At 44.2% G+C, this 19,678-nt stretch overlaps 1 protein-coding gene and 1 pseudogene across 1 annotated transcript; both read left to right on the forward strand.

The window, feature by feature from the left end:
- The first annotated feature begins 742 nt into the window (after positions 1 to 742).
- LOC138786684 (oocyte zinc finger protein XlCOF7.1-like) lies at positions 743 to 5,343 on the forward strand. Its single transcript, XM_069963663.1, has 7 exons — positions 743 to 793; positions 1,029 to 1,151; positions 1,745 to 1,912; positions 2,006 to 2,129; positions 2,216 to 2,278; positions 2,363 to 2,488; positions 4,345 to 5,343. The coding sequence occupies exons 2-7, from the start codon at positions 1,074 to 1,076 to the stop codon at positions 5,223 to 5,225; spliced, it is 1,440 nt and encodes a 479-aa protein (XP_069819764.1). The 5' UTR covers positions 743 to 793; positions 1,029 to 1,073; the 3' UTR covers positions 5,226 to 5,343.
- A 7,932-nt stretch (positions 5,344 to 13,275) lies between these two features.
- The window catches only part of LOC138786843 (zinc finger protein 850-like), a 44,329-nt pseudogene continuing 37,926 nt past the window's right edge, over positions 13,276 to 19,678 (forward strand).

The raw sequence follows: 19,678 nt of genomic DNA on the forward strand, positions 1-19,678 counted from the left end.
GTGTTCGGACTGACCTATAGAATAATAGTGTCATGTCGCTGTTACCATATAGTGCATTACGTAGACACAGGAACCCCCCAAACGTTACCATATTGCATTCTTTTTTACAATTTCACCTATTTATATCTTCATAAATAATATATTTGGGATTCCATCATACATGTTATGGTAAAATGAAAGACGCCATTACACAGTACAACTATTCCTGGAACAAATAAGCCCTTACATGGCCCTGTAGATAGAAAACTGAAAGTGCTGGAGCTCTTAGAAGGGGAGGAGGGAAAAACGAAAACGCAAAAATGAAAATTTGCGCGGCCCACTGGGTTATTTTGGGCCTGGTCCTCAAAGGGTTAATTAGGAACCATCCAATACCTGGAGAATGTTTGGCTTCATAAAGTCAGGCAAATTAAAAGTTAATCTTATCAACACACATCACACACAGACACAGCTCTGCTCCACACACATCACACACACACAGCTCTGCTCCACACACATCACACACACACAGCTCTGCTCCACACACATCACACACAGACAGCTCTGCTGCACACACATCACACACACACAGCTCTGCTCCACACACATCACACACACAGCTCTGCTGCATACACATCACTTCAGCTCATCCAGCACAGCAGAGTCCTGCATACACTGAGCAGCAGCCCCTGATCATGTGACTCCTCCTCCTCCATGTGACTGATCACATGACTGTGACATCATGGCAGGTCCTGGAAGCACTCTGCAGGGAAGGAGCTGGGGAACCATTAACCCCTTCAGCACTGGGCGGTATTAGGTATGAGGTGTTGTTGTTCCTTGTGTCATTGCTGATCCCAGGAGGCCGATCTCTGCTGTTTCCTCTTCTCTCCTCTCATCTGGATGATATCATGTTGGGGGAGATGAGAATCTTTCCTCACATTTTCTTCTCTCTTTCCTGGGACATCATGTGACTGTTCACTGTGCCCGATCAATAAAGTTATATTATACTGGAGACCCCGATATATTACATTGTCTCCTCCTCTTCCCTCCAGGATCCTCTGCTGATATCTTCTATATAAGAGACCGACCCATCAACCATGGAGAGAGACAGAGACAAGATGGCCGAGAGGATAATAACCCTCACCCTACACATACTCTTCCTGCTTACTGGGGAGGTGAGGGATTCTGGGAGTGATGTCATCATGACATCATTCTTATCTGTAATTGTTGTTGAAACACGGGTTATTAAGGGTTAATATGTGTTAATTATATGTTCCCTGTTCATTGGCTGATGATCCCTTATATACTGCATGTTTGTCCTAACTCTGTATGCTTGAGAAAGACCTATAAGGTTGAAACGTCGCTCTGTTTGCCATGCTGGAATAAAATTCTTTTTTTCCGTATTTCCGCCTAAGTGAGATGCTGTTACCATGCTACTGGACTTGAATCATTCTTATCTATGGAATAACAGATGGATAGGACTGGAGAGGTGAGGGATTCTGGGAGTGATGTCATCATGACATCATTCTTATCTATGGAATAACAGATGGATAGGACTGGAGAGGTGAGGGATTCTGGGAGTGATGTCATCATGACATCATTCTTATCTATGGAATAACAGATGGATAGGACTGGGGAGGTGAGGGATTCTGGGAGTGATGTCATCATGACATCATTCTTATCTATGGAATAACAGATGGATAGGACTGGAGAGGTGAGGGATTCTGGGAATGGATGGAGTGATAGTAATGTGTCTCTCCATACACAGGATTACACAGTAGTGAAGAAGTCCTCTAGTGGGCGCTGTGGGGCCCCTGGGTGTGAAGGATGGGGAAGAACCCTGAGCCCAATCCCGGGGCCCCTGATACATGAGGAAATGGAGGAAGAGAAGATCCTAGAAGTCACCAACAAGATGGTGGAGCTGCTGAGTGGAGAGGTGAGACTGTGGCTGCTGGGAATGCTGGGACATTATACAGTAACACCACTGGAGGGGTGGGGGGGATGACTGTGTGACCATTGTGTGTGTCAGGTTCCTATAAGGTGTCAGGACGTGGCGGTCTATTTCTCCATGGAGGAGTGGGAGTATGTAGAAGGACACAAGGATCAGTACAAGGATGTGATGCTGGAGGATCAGCAGCCCCTCCCATCAGCAGGTAATAGACAGGACTATATACACACCTCCTCTCTGTATTATCTGGATGGAAAGAATGAATTCAGTCTCTGTATGTGTTCCCTCCAGTCAGATCCAGTAAGAGAACAGCACCAGAGAGATGTCCCCGTCCTCTTCTCCCACAGGATCAGGATCAGGTAGATGGAGATGTTCCCTATGATCTGTACATCCCACCTGACTTCTCCTCCTGTCTGATGACTTTTACAATATTTCTCTCACATCTTATGAATCAGGAGGAAGATCTGGATGATATTGATGTCACAGACATAATAGTTAAAGAAGAGCCAGATGACGGCAGTGATGAGCAGTATAAGGAGGACATCACTACAGGTAACCGCCCAGGTGGGTTTTAACCACTAAATGTAGAGAACACTCACATATTCTCCTCCTCTTCTTCTTCCTCCACCACCTCCTCTTCTTCTTCCTCCTCCTCTTCTTTCTCCACCACCTCCTCCTCTTCTTCTTCCTTCACCTCCTCCTCGCAGAGCTTTCTGTCTATCGCATCAGTTATCATTTTTAATTCTGATGATTTTTTAAAAATTGAAATGCCTCAATCCGGCTCCGCATAGTCTCCATAGTCCTCTCTATCAGTGAGTTATCAGTGGACCTATTTCTTCTATCAGCCAAAGCCAGAGTAAGGGTACTATTACACGGAACGATAATCGGCTGAATTGGGCCGATTATCGCTCCGTGTAATAAATGCAACGATCAGCCGATGACAACGATCATCAGCTGATCATTGATATAGGTTAGAACCTATTTTTGTCGGGCGCCGAACGCGCACTGTGCGTGTAATGGCGGTACACGGGCGGCGACTACCGATATACATTACCCATCCACGTTCCAGGGCTGCTCCTGCCATCCGCTTCTCCCCGGGTCCCGTGCGCGCTCTAGCTTCACAGCGGCCTGTCAGCTGATAGGCCGCTCAGCCAATCACACACTTCGGCGGTCCCGGCCTGTGATTGGCTGAGCGGCCTATCAGCTGACAGGCTGCTGTGAAGCTAGAGCGCGCACGGGACCCGGGAAGAAGCGGACGGTAGGAGCAGCCCTGGATTGTGGATGGGTAATGTATGCCAGTTTAGCAAGGGCTGCAAGGACATCGGTAACAATGTCCTTGCAGCTCTTGTTAAACGATTATCGGGCCGTGTAATAGGCCCAGTAAACGAGCGACGATCTAGCAGATCGCTGCTCGTTTACAGGTATTATCGGGCCCTGCTCGGCCCGTGTAATACCACCCTTAGCCTTACAACCTAGCCAGAGTGGCACAGTGGTCTCCCAAGGAAGTAGTCACCACAGATGCCAGTCCCTGGGGATGGAAGGCCCCCTCTGCAGGAAGGGGTCCTCTCTAGGGGTGCTGCCATAAGATGATGAAAGTGTTGCACAGAATTTCTAAACAGTTCAGGTTCAGGAACATTCTTCAATACCGAACACTCACTGTTTTTTGGATAAAAACTAGGGCGGCATCCGACTTTTCCAGCCGCCAGGAGTCAAATGCTCAGCCTTCGGGTTCAGAGAACGGTGCCGAACCCAAACAGTTTGGCAAGTCTGCGCAACATTACCAGTAAGTATTCCTGATTTTCCTGCTCACAGGCCAACTTTAAGATGGGCAACAGTTCAGCTGATCCATCACCTGGGTGATTTGTTTTTTGTTTGTTTGTCAGAATTAGATTTTTAAGGCATCTAAATAAAATTGTGGCAGGAAGCATAGACATCTGTCAGAGATAGGTGTCCCTGCTCCTTGTAAAACATGCTACACTGATAGTGTAAGAGGAATAAGGAGACTGGGAACAAGTTGTCTCTATACACAGCGAGGGGAAAAGATGATAGGAGAGATCCATGATGGAGGAGGACGGGAGGGTTCCACGATGGAGGAGGACGGGAGGGTTCCTCAATGGAGGAGGACGGGAGGGTTCCACGATGGAGGAGGACTGGAGGGTTCCACGATGGAGGAGGACGGGAGGGTTCCACGATGGAGGAGGACGGGAGGGTTCCACGATGGAGGAGGACGGGAGGGTTCCACGATGGAGGAGGACTGGAGGGTTCCACGATGGAGGAGGATGGGAGGGTTCCACAATGGAGGAGGACGGGAGGGTTCCACGATGTCACATTCTGGACAAGATGCTGCACAAAAACCCTAAGTATAAATATATGAAACTTCTAAGGTTATTACTCAGAAATCCTCTCTTCTCTATTGTCAGGTGACTGTACCCGGAGATCAGAGGGAAATCTGATATATTTAGGTTATAAAGCAGAGAATCCTATCACACAGGATACATATGAAGAACATTCTATTACCCCAGATCTCCCCTCAGCCCCTCACATCAAAGATCTGTCATCTCATCCTTTTCTGCAAGTCCCATCTTCTGATTTATTGCAGTTTATTAAGCAAAATAAGAAGCCATTTTCATGTTCAGAATGTGAAAAATGTTTTTTTGACAAATCACATTGTACTAAACATATGCACAAAGGAGAGAAGTCATTTCTGTGTGAAAAATGTGGGAAATGTTATTCGCGGAAAGATCAACTAATAAGACATCAGAACATTCACTCAGGAAAGAAGCCATTTTCATGTTCAGAATGTGAGAAATGTTTTGCTGTGAAATCATGTCTCGTTATTCATGAAAGAATTCACACAGGGGAGAAACCATTTTTATGTGCAGAATGTGGAAAATGTTTCCCGCGGAAAGATAAACTTATTAAACATCAAAACGTTCACTCAGGGGTGTTTTCATGTTCAGAATGTAGAAAATGCTTTCCTATAAGATCACAGCTCACTATGCATGAAAGAATTCACACAGGAGAGAAGCCATTTTCATGTTCAGAATGTGGGAAATGTTTTACTCAGAAATCACATCTTGTTAGTCATCAAAGAACTCACACAGGGGAGAAGCCATTTTCATGTTTACAATGTGGAAAATGTTTTTCTGACAAATCAGTTCTTAATCGACATAAAAGAGTTCACACGGGAGAGAAGCCATATTCATGTGATAAATGTGGGAAATGTTATGCACGGAAGGACAAACTTATTAAACATCAGAACAGTCACTCAGGGGAGAAGCCAAGTCAGATCGCTCAGTGATCAGTCACCCGTCTGTTACCCAGAAAGCAAATAGAAGCCAGATACCACAGCTATGTATTCCCCATGTACAGAGGAGATTTGGCGGTAATACAGATATCATATACCGCAGCTCCAAACTTCTCACCAATTGTTAATAAAATGTTTCTTCTAAACCTTAGTCTCCTCTCCCTCCATCTCATGTGGCTATCTCCTGGGGGGGGGGGGGGGGTTCTTTTGCTAAGACTCGTGTCAATACTTCATTAGCTGAGGTAGGAGAACAGCTTCTTATGTAGCACTAGTGTTACATAATTTTTATGGAATGTAACATGACCTTTATCCTTAGGTCAAAAGCGTAACAATCTGTTCCACAGTGTGTGTGTTCTGTGGTCTTCCTCACAATCTTCTAATAGGTTTATATATAATCTAATAGTTTAATATGGAAAGTATGGGGGTGGCTTAGTTTCTTCTTTGTTTATTGGTTTCAAGCTTGTAGATTCTTCTTAATCATCTGAGACGAGAAAATCGTCATATATAGTTGGAGCTGCTTTTTCAATATCAGGCTCTTCTTTAAAGACATGTTGTCCTTCCTTTTGGAAAAATTGTCTATAAGCACTGATTTGAGAAGTTAAATCCATGTTCAGTGGATTTGTGGTTGGCTCATGGATAGATATCAGGGGTTGTGCTTAATAATTTGTATTCTGAGCAGAGACTGGTTACAAGTGGTGTGCCTCAAGGGTCCTATTCTTTTTAATATGTTTGTAAGTGACATAGGAGAAGGGTTGATAGGTAAAGTTTGTCTGTTTGCTGACGACACAAAAGTGTGCAATAGGGTGGATATTCCTGGAGGTGTCAGTAATATGGAAAATGATTTAGTTTGCTAGATACGTGGTCCAAACAGTGGAAATTGAAGTTCAACGTTTCCAAATGTAAAATAATGCACTTGGGGAGGAGGAATCCTCTATCCGAGTATCACATCGGCAGTACTGTGTTGGAAAAGACTTCAGAAGAGAAGGATTTAGGCGTAATGATTTCTGAAAGCCTTAAAATGAGTCACCAGTGCAACCAGGCGGTGGGGAAAGCAAATCGTATGCTGGGGTGTATAGCTAGAGGTATAACCAGTAGGAAGAGGGAGATTGTGATCCCGCTGTATAGAGCTCTGGTGAGGCCACATCTGGAATACTGTGTCCAGTTCTGGAGACCTCACCTAAAAAAGGACATTGATAAAATAGAACGGGTCCAAAGACGAGCTACAAAAATGGTGGAGGGTGTGAGGCATAAACCATATCAGGAAAGACTTAAGGATTTGAATCTGTATAGTCTGGAGGAAAGACGGGAAAGGGGGGACATGATTGAAACCTTTAAGTATGTTAAGAGACTAAATAAGGTTCAAGAGGGGAGTGTTTTTAGTAAAAAACTGAGCTCAAGAACAAGAGGACACAGTGAGAGGTTAGTTGGGGGAAAGATCAGAAGCAATGTAAGAAAATATTATTTTACTGAAAGAGTAGTAGATACCTGGAACAAACTTCCAGCAGAGGTGGTTGGTAAATCTACAATAACAGAATTTAAACACGCCTGGGATAGACATATATCTATCCTAAGATAATAAGGAAGAAAATACTAAAAGGGCGACTAGATGGACCCAGTGGTCTTTTTCTGCCGACAATCTTCTATGTTTCTATGTTTCTATGAGACTGGTTACAAGTGGCAGTCACAAGGGTCTGTTCTGGGTCAAGTTCTTTTAATATGGTTGTAAGTAACATAGGAGAAGGTTGAGCTGTTACCGATGACACAGAAAAGTGCAATAGAGGCGATATGCCTGGAAGTGTCTGTAATAGGAAAAAGATTTAGCTTTACTAGATAAGTGGTCAATACACTGGAAACGAGTTCAGTGTTTCCAAAAACAAAATAATGTGCTTGAGGAAGAAGAATCCCCCATCTTAATATTATATTGGTAGTTCTGTGTGAACAAAGAATTCAGAAGGGAAGAATACTGAACGTTGTCCCGGAGGAGCGATCCACGCGTCTGTACCTGGCCGGGGTCAGCGCCAAGACGGCGCTGACCCCGGCTCGGCACTCGTTTGTTTTCAGCTGAAACAGCCGAAAGCGAACGAGTGCCTATCTCATTGATCGATGCTGTATAAGTATACAGCACAGATCTCAATGAGAGATCAGTATACTTATACCCCGGGGGGGGGGGAAATAACTCTAACCCCAGGGGGGGGGGGCTTCTAGTATAAGTGTAAGGTTACAAATAAAAATAAATAAATAAAAATGTTTGCTATCGCTGCGTGCGTAATCGCCCAAACTATTAATTTATCATATTCCTGATCTTGCACGGTAAACGGCGTAAGCGCAAAAAAATCCCAAAGTTTTTGGTCGCATCAAAAATTGTAATAAAAAGTGATCAAAAAGTCGTATATGCGCAATCAAGGTACCGATAGAAAGAACGCATCATGGCGCAAAAAATGACACCTGACACAGCCCCATAGACCAAAGGATAAAAGCGCTATAAGCCTGGGAATGGAGCGATTTTAAGGAACATATATTTGTTTTCAATGGTTTGAATTTTTTACCGGCCATCAGATACAATATAAGTTATACATGTTACATATCGCTGTAATCGTAACGACTTGAGGAACATATATAACATGTCAGTTTTACCCCAGGGCGAATGGCGTAAAAACAAATACCCCCCAAATAAACAAAATGTGTTTTGTTTTCAATTTCACCACACATTTATTTTTTTTCTGGTTTCGCAGTGTACTTTATGAAAACATTCCGCCTGTCATTGCAAAGTACAATTAGTGGCGCAAAAAATAAGGGCTCATGTGGGTTTCTAGGTGGAAAAATGCAAGTGCTATGTATGGCCTTATATACACAAGGAGGAAAAAAGGAAAACGCAAAAATCAAAATTGGCTCTGTCCTTAAGGGGTTAAAAGGATCTTTTATTGAAATAAAAATTCCTAGAAAACCCCTCATTGACCCTTTTATTATATAGAAAAAGCAATCCTCTTCTTTGCGTAGTAGTCCAGTCTTCTTATTCAACCTGTAAAGTAAAAATAAAACAATTAATGACAATTTCACTGGTAGTCTACTGTCACTATTAGGGGGTCTCAGCAGAGGCTCTCCCCAGCCTGGGCTTAGACCCCCTATTAATGACAGTAGAGAAAAAACCCACCTACCCTCTCCAAGCTAAATGCCGTAGTCCAGTCTTCTTTATTTCAACCTGTAAAGTACAAAGAAAAAAATAAAGCAACTCTCACTGAGTAGCAAGCAGTAGTCTACTGTCACTATAAGGGGATCGCAGCAGAGGCCCTTGATCTCTCCCCCCCCCCCCCCCTAATAATGACACCACATAATTTGCTCCACATAGGGGCCCACTGAGGTTCTGTTGCCCAAGGGCCCACAAAAGCCTGGAGCGGGCCCTGGAGAGGAGCACAGGACGCATCATGACTTCTTTTTTTCCTGCCGTGGAATCTGATTGCATGGGACTTCTCATGGAATCTGATTGCATGGGACTTCTCATGGAATCTGATCGCATGGGACTTCTCACCCATGCGATCAGACTCCTGCGTGAGTTTACAGATCGCACTGCGGTTCGCACAGGGTAGTGTGAACTGGAAAAGTGGTGGAGGAAGCGACTCTGTAATTCTTCAACTTCTCCGTAACCCGTTTTCTATTGACATTGAAAATGTGGATACAATTTACCAAATGGAACTGGCTGAACTGCAGAATTAGGACTCTCTGAAAGACGCATTCAAGTCAAGCAGCTTGCCTAATTTCTATGCATCTCTCCCCCCTTGAGACATATCCTAATCTCAGGAACAATGCACTTAAAATGGCAACCATCTTTGGCAGCACTTATGTCTGTGAACAGACTTTTTCCAGAATGAAACATCTGAAATCTCCAACCAGATCTAAACTAACTAATAAACACTTGCATCACTTGTTACACTTAGCAGTGACAACTATGGAACCGGACATTGACCATCCCATTACCCCAAAGCAGGCCCATAGTTCCCATTGAAACATTGGTGAGTTTGTTGATTTCAATTCACTTTATTCTAAATATTGTTAGAGATGATCGAATACGATTCGATGGAGATGGTATTTGATGGAATATTGCGGTATTCGAAAGATTCAAATTCAATCGAGTAGTGTGGCGAATATGCAGGAAACATTCGAAATCCCTCCCATCGCAGTTGGCGCTTTTTTTAATCCAATCGCCATGCAGGGAGGCCGTGAGGGACCCTGGGAGTACGCACGCAGCGCAAAAACGGTGTCTACCCTCATTGGATGGCTGAACCACATGACCTTGAATCTTAAATACTTGGCTCCCGCCTCTCGACCGCAGATGCGCTTTCAACCTAGTCAGGGAAAGATCTTGGAGCAGGGAGAGGGAGGTATTAGCAGCGTTTTGGTCAGGCAGGATTACTACAGAACCCAAAAGTCCTTTTCAGGGCGAAGATCCAGCGAAAAAGTCATCTCTGCATCCAAAGCTTCTCAGTGCTAAGAAATAGATAATATAACAGCAGCAGCATCAGGTGTATTCATTCTAGTACCCTGTGTGTATAGTGACTTATAGTGTCCCTGGTTTAGCCCACTAAGGGCACCTGATATATACAGTTCCAGTAACGTTTGTACAGCATGATGCGTGATACGCGAGAATAACATGACGCTCTACGGACGCAGATTGGAATCATGTATGTAACACTGCGCAAGAAATACGAAGGAAATGTGTGAACCTTGCCTTAAATATTCGTAAAGCGTTCACAAATATTTTTCCTTCCCAACTGCGGAGAGCGGCATTATACTGGGATTGTGGGGTGTTGGGTGCACCCAGGCAGCTCCCCCTAATGTCCCAGTGTCATTCCGGAGGGGTTGGCATCGTCAAGGGAGGTTTCATGGGGGACTTGGATTTCCAAGTGCCTCGAATTTTTTTCCCATAGACTATAATGGGATTGAATATTCGTTCGAATAGTCGAATCTCGGTGCCTATTTGATTCGAATTCTCGAAAGTCGAATATTTCACTACTCGCTCATCTCTAAATATTGTATTTGTTCCCGTTTTGTTTGATCATATATTTTTTTTTTTTAATAGTCCGGCCCTTCAATGGTCTGAGGGACAGTGAACTGGCCCTCTGTGTAAAAAGTTTGGGGACCCCTGGTGTACACGTATAGCTCAGCTACATGTACATTACACACATACAGCTCAGCTACATGTACATTACACATATACAGCTCAGTTACATGTACATTACACACACATACAGCTCAGCTACATGTACATTACACATATACAGCTCAGCTACATGTACATTACACACATACAGCTCAGCTACATGTACATTACACACATACAGCTCAGCTACATGTACATTACACACATATACAGCTCAGCTACATGTACATTACACACATACAGCTCAGCTACATGTACATTACACACATACAGCTCAGCTACATGTACATTACACACATACAGCTCAGCTACATGTACATTACACACATACAGCTCAGCTACATGTACATTACACATATATACAGCTCAGCTACATGTACATTACACATATACAGCTCAGCTACATGTACATTACACATATACAGCTCAGCTACATGTACATTACACATACAGCTCAGCTACATGTACATTACACATATACAGCTCAGCTACATGTACATTACACATATACAGCTCAGCTACATGTACATTACACACATACAGCTCAGCTACATGTACATTACACATATACAGCTCAGCTACATGTACATTACACACATACAGCTCAGCTACATGTACATTACACACATACAGCTCAGCTACATGTACATTACACATATATACAGCTCAGCTACATGTACATTACACATATACAGCTCAGCTACATGTACATTACACATATACAGCTCAGCTACATGTACATTACACATATACAGCTCAGCTACATGTACATTACATATATACAGCTCAGCTACATGTACATTACACACATACAGCTCAGCTACATGTACATTACACACATATACAGCTCAGCTACATGTACATTACACATATACAGCTCAGCTACATGCACATTACACACAGGGCTCTGCTGCAGGCATATATAACACACACACACACAGCTCTGCTCCACACACATCACACACACAGCTCTGCTCCACACACATCACACACACAGCTCTGCTGCATACACATCACTTCAGCTCATCCAGCACAGCAGAGTCCTGCATACACTGAGCAGCAGCCCCTGATCATGTGACTCCTCCTCCTCCATGTGACTGATCACATGACTGTGACATCATGGCAGGTCCTGGAAGCACAGGGGAAGCACACGGCTCCTGTATCTGCAGCTGGTGGTACAGTATATATATATGTATCAGGGATTGTATCCCGGCCGCTCTCTCCTATATACAGCAGCGCCACCATTTCCCTCAGGTTATGTGATGTATTACACCGCAGCTTATTGCAGAGAATATAACAGAGCTGCATTATCAGGAGCCGCGGAGGGAACAGGAGAGCGAGATATAAGTGACGTCTATGAGAAGCTTCATCCCCCAGATATATTACATTGTCTCCTCCCATGTTCCCCCATATCCCCTCCTGTCCATGTATATTTCTATCTCCAGGAATCTAGAGCCGCATTACATTGTCTCCTCCTCTTCCCTCCAGGATCCTCTGCTGATATCTTCTATATAAGAGACCGACCCATCAACCATGGAGAGAGACAGAGACAAGATGGCCGACAGGATAATAACCCTCACCCTACACATACTCTTCCTGCTTACTGGGGAGGTGAGGGATTCTGGGAGTGATGTCATCATGACATCATTCTTATCTATGGAATAACAGATGGATAGGACTGGGGAGGGGAGGGATTCTGGGAGTGATGTCATCATGACATCATTCTTATCTATGGAATAACAGATGGATAGGACTGGGGAGGTGAGGGATTCTGGGAGTGATGTCATCATGACATCATTCTTATCTATGGAATAACAGATGGATAGGACTGGGGAGGTGAGGGATGTCATTATGACATCATTCTTATCTATGGAATAACAGATGGATAGGACTGGGGAGGTGAGGGATTCTGGGAGTGATGTCATCATGACATCATTCTTATCTATGGAATAACAGATGGATAGGACTGGGGAGGTGAGGGATTCTGGGAGTGATGTCATCATGACATCATTCTTATCTATGGAATAACAGATGGATAGGACTGGGGAGGTGAGGGATTCTGGGAGTGATGTCATCATGACATCATTCTTATCTATGGAATAACAGATGGATAGGACTGGGGAGGTGAGGGATTCTGGGCGTGATGTCATCATGACATCATTCTTATCTATGGAATAACAGATGGATAGGACTGGAGAGGTGAGGGATTCTGGGAATGGATGGAGTGATAGTAATGTGTCTCTCCATACACAGGATTACACAGTAGTGAAGAAGTCCTCTAGTGGGCGCTGTGGGGCCCCTGGGGGTGAAGGATGGGGAAGAACCCTGAGCCCAATCCCGGGGCCCCTGATACATGAGGAAATGGAGGAAGAGAAGATCCTAGAAGTCACCAACAAGATGGTGGAGCTGCTGAGTGGAGAGGTGAGACTGTGGCTGCTGGGAATGCTGGGACATTATACAGTAAGACCACTGGAGGGGTGGGGGGGATGACTGTGTGATCATTGTGTGTGTCAGGTTCCTATAAGGTGTCAGGACGTGGCGGTCTATTTCTCCATGGAGGAGTGGGAGTATGTAGAAGGACACAAGGATCAGTACAAGGATGTGATGCTGGAGGATCAGCAGCCCCTCCCATCAGCAGGTAATAGACAGGACTATATACACACCTCCTCTCTGTATTATCTGGATGGAAAGAATGAATTCAGTCTCTGTATGTGTTCCCTCCAGTCAGATCCAGTAAGAGAACAGCACCAGAGAGATGTCCCCGTCCTCTTCTCCCACAGGATCAGGATCAGGTAGATGGAGATGTTCCCTATGATCTGTACATCCCACCTGACTTCTCCTCCTGTCTGATGACTTCTATAATATTTCTCTCACATCTTATGAATCAGGAAGAAGATCTGGACATGATTGATGCTACAGACATAATAGTTACAGAAGAGACAGATGTGAGCAGTGATGAGCAGTATAAGGAGGACATCACTATGGGGAAAGATCTGAACTCTATTAATGCTATAGACACAACAGAAGAAAAGGAGACAGATGTAAGATGTGATGAGCAATATAAGAAGGATATTACTTCAGAGCTGAACTCTATTAATGCTACAGACATAAGGGTGAAAGAGGAAGAAAAAGAGACAGATGACGGCAGTGATGAGCAGTATAAGCAGGACATCACTACGGGTAAGCGTCCTGGTGAGTAGCGATCACTAAATGCAGAGAACAGTCACAGATATTGCTCTTTATCACAGTTCGCGCTTGTCCTGATGTCATCAACATTGTATAAAGAGGACTTGGTATGTGACTCCACCCTATACATGACGTTTCCCGGCTGGAGGCCACCACTAATAGTTGACATGGATCGATCACCAATGCCGGCTATTTAACCATTTAGATGGCACTTTCAATACTGACAGCGGATTTAAATAGCCTTAAATTACCTGAATTTTTTCTGGGTCTGTGGGTGAAAAAATTAAAGTGCTTTTAAAGACTAGGAGGTAAAAGTGCAAAAAACTAACATTCACTTGGTGATTCGCGGTTAATGTTTATACCAATATGACAAAGTAGAGAATGGCGAGTAATGTGATGTTATTCTCTGGTACAAACAGTCAAAGAGGATTTCCAAGCTCAGAGCCAGGAGAGAAGATCAGCCCCTGCACAGTACAGAACGCACAAACACACAAATTATAACAATGCTACACTGATCGCCCACAGCCACATCGCTGTATCTAATAGTCGCCCCTGTCCCCTGTTTCTATACCTGATAACATCCCTGTCCCCTATTACATTACCTATAGTCACCCATTACTGTACCTGATAACCATCCCTGTCCCTTATTACTGTCGCTATAGTCACCCATTACTGTACCTGATAACCATCCCTGTCCCCTATTACTGTACCTATAGTCACTCATTACTGTACCTGATAATCCCTGCACCCTATTACTGTACCTGATAACAATCCCTGCGCCCTATTACTGTACCTATAGTCACCCATTAAGGCCCTATTACAAAAGACGATTATTGGCCGTATTCAATGTTGGCTGATTGTTGCTGTCGTTTGTCTTTCAGTATGATGAAAGACAAACGACTAATATAGCAGCGATATGCTGCCGCTCTGTGGAATAGGAGCGGTGGCAGCAGACCGCTGCTACCCCACAGCTCATGGCGGTCCCCCTGTACTCACCACCTAATAGCGCCGGCAGCGAGCGAGGAAAGAAGAGCAAGTGAGAGCTGACAGCTCCTAATAGGGGCTTTACTGTATCTGAGCCATCCCTGTTCCGTATTACTGTACCTACAGTCACCCATTACTGTCCTTGATAACCATCCCTGTCCCCTATTACTGTAACTGATAACCGTCCTTTTCCCCTATTACTATACCTAAACTCACTAATTACTGTACTTAATAGTCGACCCTGTCACCCCTTACTGTACCTATAGTCACCCATTACTCTACCTAATAACATCCCAGTCCCCTATTACTGTACCTATAGTAACTTATTACTGTACCTGATAACCATCTCTGTCACCCATTACTGTACCTGATATCCATCCCTGTCATCCATTACTGTACCTGATAACCATCCCTGTCACCCATTAGTGTACTTGATAGTCATCCCTGTCGCGTTGCTGTACTTGATCTCCACTCCTGTTAGCGTACCGGATTGTCGCCTGATCATTGCTTCTGTTATTGTACCTGATTTCCTATGTATATAATTAAAAAATAATACATTCTCTTTTATGCTTGGCAGATGATTTATATCAAAGAACTCATACAAGGGAGAAGTCATTTTCATGTTCAGAATGTGGGAAACATTTTGCTCTAAAATCATATCTTCTTAAACATCAAAGAATCCATACGGGAGAGAAGCCATTTTCATGTTCAGAATGTGTGAAATGTTTTATTCTGAAATCAGATCTTGTTAGGCATCAAAGAACTCACACAGGAGAGAAGCCATTTTCATGTTCAAAATGTGGAAAATGTTTTACTCTGAAATCACATCTCACTGATCATGAAAGAACTCACACAGGAGAGAAACTGTTTTCATGTTCAGAATGTGGGAAATATTTTGCTCTCAAATCAATTTATGTTAATCATCTGAGAACTCACACAGGCGAGAAGCCATTTTTATGTTCAGAATGTGGAAAATGTTTTTCTCAGAAATCGCATCTTGTTAAACATCTAAGAATTCACACGGGGGAGAAGCCATTTTCATGTTCAAAATGTGGAAAATGTTTTACTGATAAATCACACCTCACTGTACATGAAAGAGCTCACACAGGAGAGAAGCGGTTTTCATGTTTAGAATGTGGGAAATATTTTGCTCTCAAATCAATTTATGTTAACCATCTGAGAACTCACACAGGAGAGAAGCCATTTTCATGTTCAGAATGTGGAAAATGTTTTTCTCAGAAATCGCATCTTACTAAACATCTAAGAATTCACACGGGGGAGAAGCCTTTTTCATGTTCAGAATGTGGAAAAAGTTTTTCTCAGAAACCACAACTTATTGAACATCAAACAACCCACACAGGAGAGAAGCCATTTTCATGTGCGGAATGTGGGAAATGTTTTACTATAAAATCAAGACTTATTGATCACCAGAGAATTCACTCATCGGAGAGGCCATTTTCATGTGCGGAATGTGGGAAATGTTTTACTATAAAATCAAGACTTACTGAGCACCAGAGTACTCACACAGGATTGAAGCCATATTCGTGTGAAAAATGTGGGAAAAGTTATACACGTAAAGATAAACTTATTAAACATCAAAACAGCCACTCAGGGGAGAAGCCAAGTTAGATCACTCACTGATCAGTCACCCGTCTGTTACCTAGAAAGCAGATAAAAGCCAGATACCTCAGCTACACCGGGGAGAATAAGTATCTGATCCGCTGCCAACCACCTGCACAGAATGGAGAGCGGGGGTAATGTTTCTGGACAGTAATGTCACCTGTGAGACAGAATCTATAGAACATTCCAGATAATCACATTGTAGGATTCATAAATAATTATTCACCATTTTATTTCATAAAATAAGGATCTGATCACCGACTGACCAGCAGGAATTCTGCCTCTCACAGAGCTGTTAGTTTCTCTATAAGAAGCTCCTCCTACTCTGCCCTCACACTCCAACCTCTCCACCATGGCCAGGACCAAAGAGCTGTCTAAGGACACCAGGGACATAACTGTAGACCTGCACAAGGCTGTGATGGGCTACAGGACATAGAGCCGTTAGTCTCTCTATAAGAAGTTCCTCCTACTCTGCCCTCTCTACCTGGATTACCTTTACCTGTTTCTTCTCATTACATGTATAATAATCACCTGTCTACACACTCCAACCTCTGCACCATGGCCAAGACCAAAGAGCTGTCTAAGGACACCAGGGACAAAACTGTAGACCTGCACAAGGTTGGGATAGGCTACTGGACACGAGGGACAAAACTGTAGCACAAAAATGTCAATGTGTATCAGCTCACCAGAAATAGCAGTCCTCATATGCTCGGATCCACTCCTGGCTCATGTACGCCTTTTTGTAACACTGAAATTTATTTATATTTATAAAATGGGAAAAGGGGGGTGATTCAAACTTTTATTGAGGGAGGGGATATTATTTATTAATAAAACATTTTTTTTTAACCACACTTTAACTTGGAGACACTTTTATTATTACTGCAGTGATCTCCCATAGAGATACATATGTATACTGCACTGATCCCCCTAGGGGACTTTTATTATTACTGCAGTGATCTCTCATAGACATCAGTGTAGTATACATTATACAGCACTGATTGGTTAGATCAGTGCTATATTACACTGGGCTGCTGCAGCCCAGATCTATAGATTGCAAAGCTGGGATCAGCGTCAGTGTGATGCTGAGGCCCGGTAAGGTGAAGGGATCCCCCTCCGCGATGGCATTGTTGGGGGAGTACTAGACACCAGGGATGGGGGGACACTAGCTATTAAAATGCAGCTGTCAGCTTTGACAGCTGCATTTAGAAAACTAATTAGGCAGGAGAAGCAATTGGCCGCTCTCCACATGATGTACAATGTTATGTACCCTCCAGGTGTTGTCTGATGTCTGCCGACCCTTAACAAAGCCAGTTTGATCATACCATACCGTAGTTGTGGTAGAATATCTGCTAACCTTAAAGACATTAACTTAGCACATATCTTGATGTCGCAGTTTAGAAGGGATAAGGGTCGGAAGTTTTGGGGGACATCTGGATCCTTACCAGGTTTTAGTAGTTTGACAATTAAAAGGGTTCTCCAGCGGGGGGGGGGGGCTATTTTGGGATCTGGCCGGGGACGAGGTGGCTGAGGGAAACGACGTCCACTCGCCTCTCCGGTTCTAGCGGCGGGTCCCACATCGCGGCGCTCCGGTCCCCAGTTCCCAGCCACTTCCTGGTGTCTGACGCGGGCTAGAGATGTAACTTCTCAAGTCCACTCAGCCAGTCAGTGAGAGAGGCGGGATCCGTTTCAACTCCGCTCAGATCTCGTCACGTCTCGAGCCCGCGTCAGACACCAGGAAGCGGCCAGGGACCGGAGCGCCACGATGCGGGACCCGCCGCTGGAACCGGGGAAGTGAGTGGACGTCGTTTCCCTCAGCCACCTCTTCCCCGGCCAGATCCCAAAATAGCCCCCTTGCCGGAGAACCCCTTTAAGGCCTTCTGGTTTCCCATTGGGAAGGACCTGGACGTAATTGCCGACTGAAAGAAATCCACGAGCACAGGTGTGAGAATATGGGAGAATTTCTTGTAATATTTGTTCTTTAGGCCATCTGGCTTTTCTTCAAAATTCATCTCTCACCATTCTAATTCCTGGCACATCAGACACCATATGTCCTGGACATTCTGAATGTGACATCCCTCTTATGTGATGATGAGGACAGGTAGAGAGATCATGTTTAGACTCCCTGTCATACCTGAAGCTATGATTCAGTAGATATATACGATTTATCTGGAGAAAGTTATGGAAGATTCCATATTCTAGACTCTGATGACCATGGTTTTCCCCTCTGCTGGTAGTGGAGCCAGCAGGTCTGCCTTGGAGGTGTGATCTCCACAAAATAACCTCTTCAGCAGTATCAGGCTGATTGTCCTTTGGAAAGTGCTGCTTGGTTCTCTCCACGAGGTGAAGAGAAGGCTGATTCCACACCAATCGACATTGCATATCATCAACCCATGACTATATAAAGCCAATATACCATGACAAATGTTTTATAGAGGTCTACAGTGTAGATGGGTGGTGGCCGGGTCTTCCAGCTGACAATAACCCAAAACCCACAGCCGGGACAACTAAGGAGAAAATCCACAGCCGGGACAACTAAGGAGAAAATCCACAGCCGGGACAACAAAAGGAGAAAATCCACAGCAGGGACAAACGATAATCGTTGGTTTGCATAGTAGCTAACAACCGAACGAGAAATCGATCGTTTAATAAGACCTGGACCTATTTTTATCGTTGGCAAATCGTTCGCATTGAATAAGAAGTCGTTCGGTCGGTCGCAGTAGTGACGAACACAAGAATGATCATAAGTAACGATTATCTTTCCATGTAAATGGGTGAACGATTTCAGGTCTTTCGTAATAGCGGTCGCTTGGATCGTTAACGATTATGTGAACGATAATCGTCTGGTGGAAAAGGGCCCTAAGGAGTAAACACACAGCCGGGACAACTAAGGAGGAAACACACAGCCGGGACAACTAAGGAGGAAACACAAAGCCGGGACATCTATGCAGGAAACCCACAGCCGGGACAACTAAGGAGGAAACTCACACCCGGGACAACTAAGGAGGAAACTCACAGCCGGGACAACTAAGGAGGAAACACACCGCCGGGACAACTAAGGAGAGAACACACAGCCGGGACAACTAAGGAGGAAACCCCCAGCCGGGACAACTAAGGAGGAAACCCCCAGCCGGGACAACTAAGGAATAAACCCCCAGTAGGACAACTAAGGAGAAGACACACAGCCGGGACATCTAATGGTGCGTTTACACAGACAGATTTATCTGACAGATTTTGGAAGGCAAATCCAGGAATGGATTTGAAAAGAGGAAAGATCTCAATCTTTCCTTTATGACCTGTTCTCTGTTTATAGTCTGTTCCTGGCTTTGGCTTCAAAGATCTGACAGATACATTTTTCTGTGTAAACGCACCATTAGGAGAAAATCCACAGCCGGGACAACTAAGGAGGAAACACACAGCCGGGACAACTAAGGAGGAAACCCCCAGCCGGGACAACTAAGGAGGAAACCCCCAGCCGGGACAACTAAGGAGGCAACACACAGCC

Source organism: Dendropsophus ebraccatus, chromosome 3 (genome assembly GCF_027789765.1).
Source record: "Dendropsophus ebraccatus isolate aDenEbr1 chromosome 3, aDenEbr1.pat, whole genome shotgun sequence".
In the NCBI taxonomy this organism is placed as follows: Eukaryota; Metazoa; Chordata; class Amphibia; order Anura; family Hylidae; genus Dendropsophus; species Dendropsophus ebraccatus.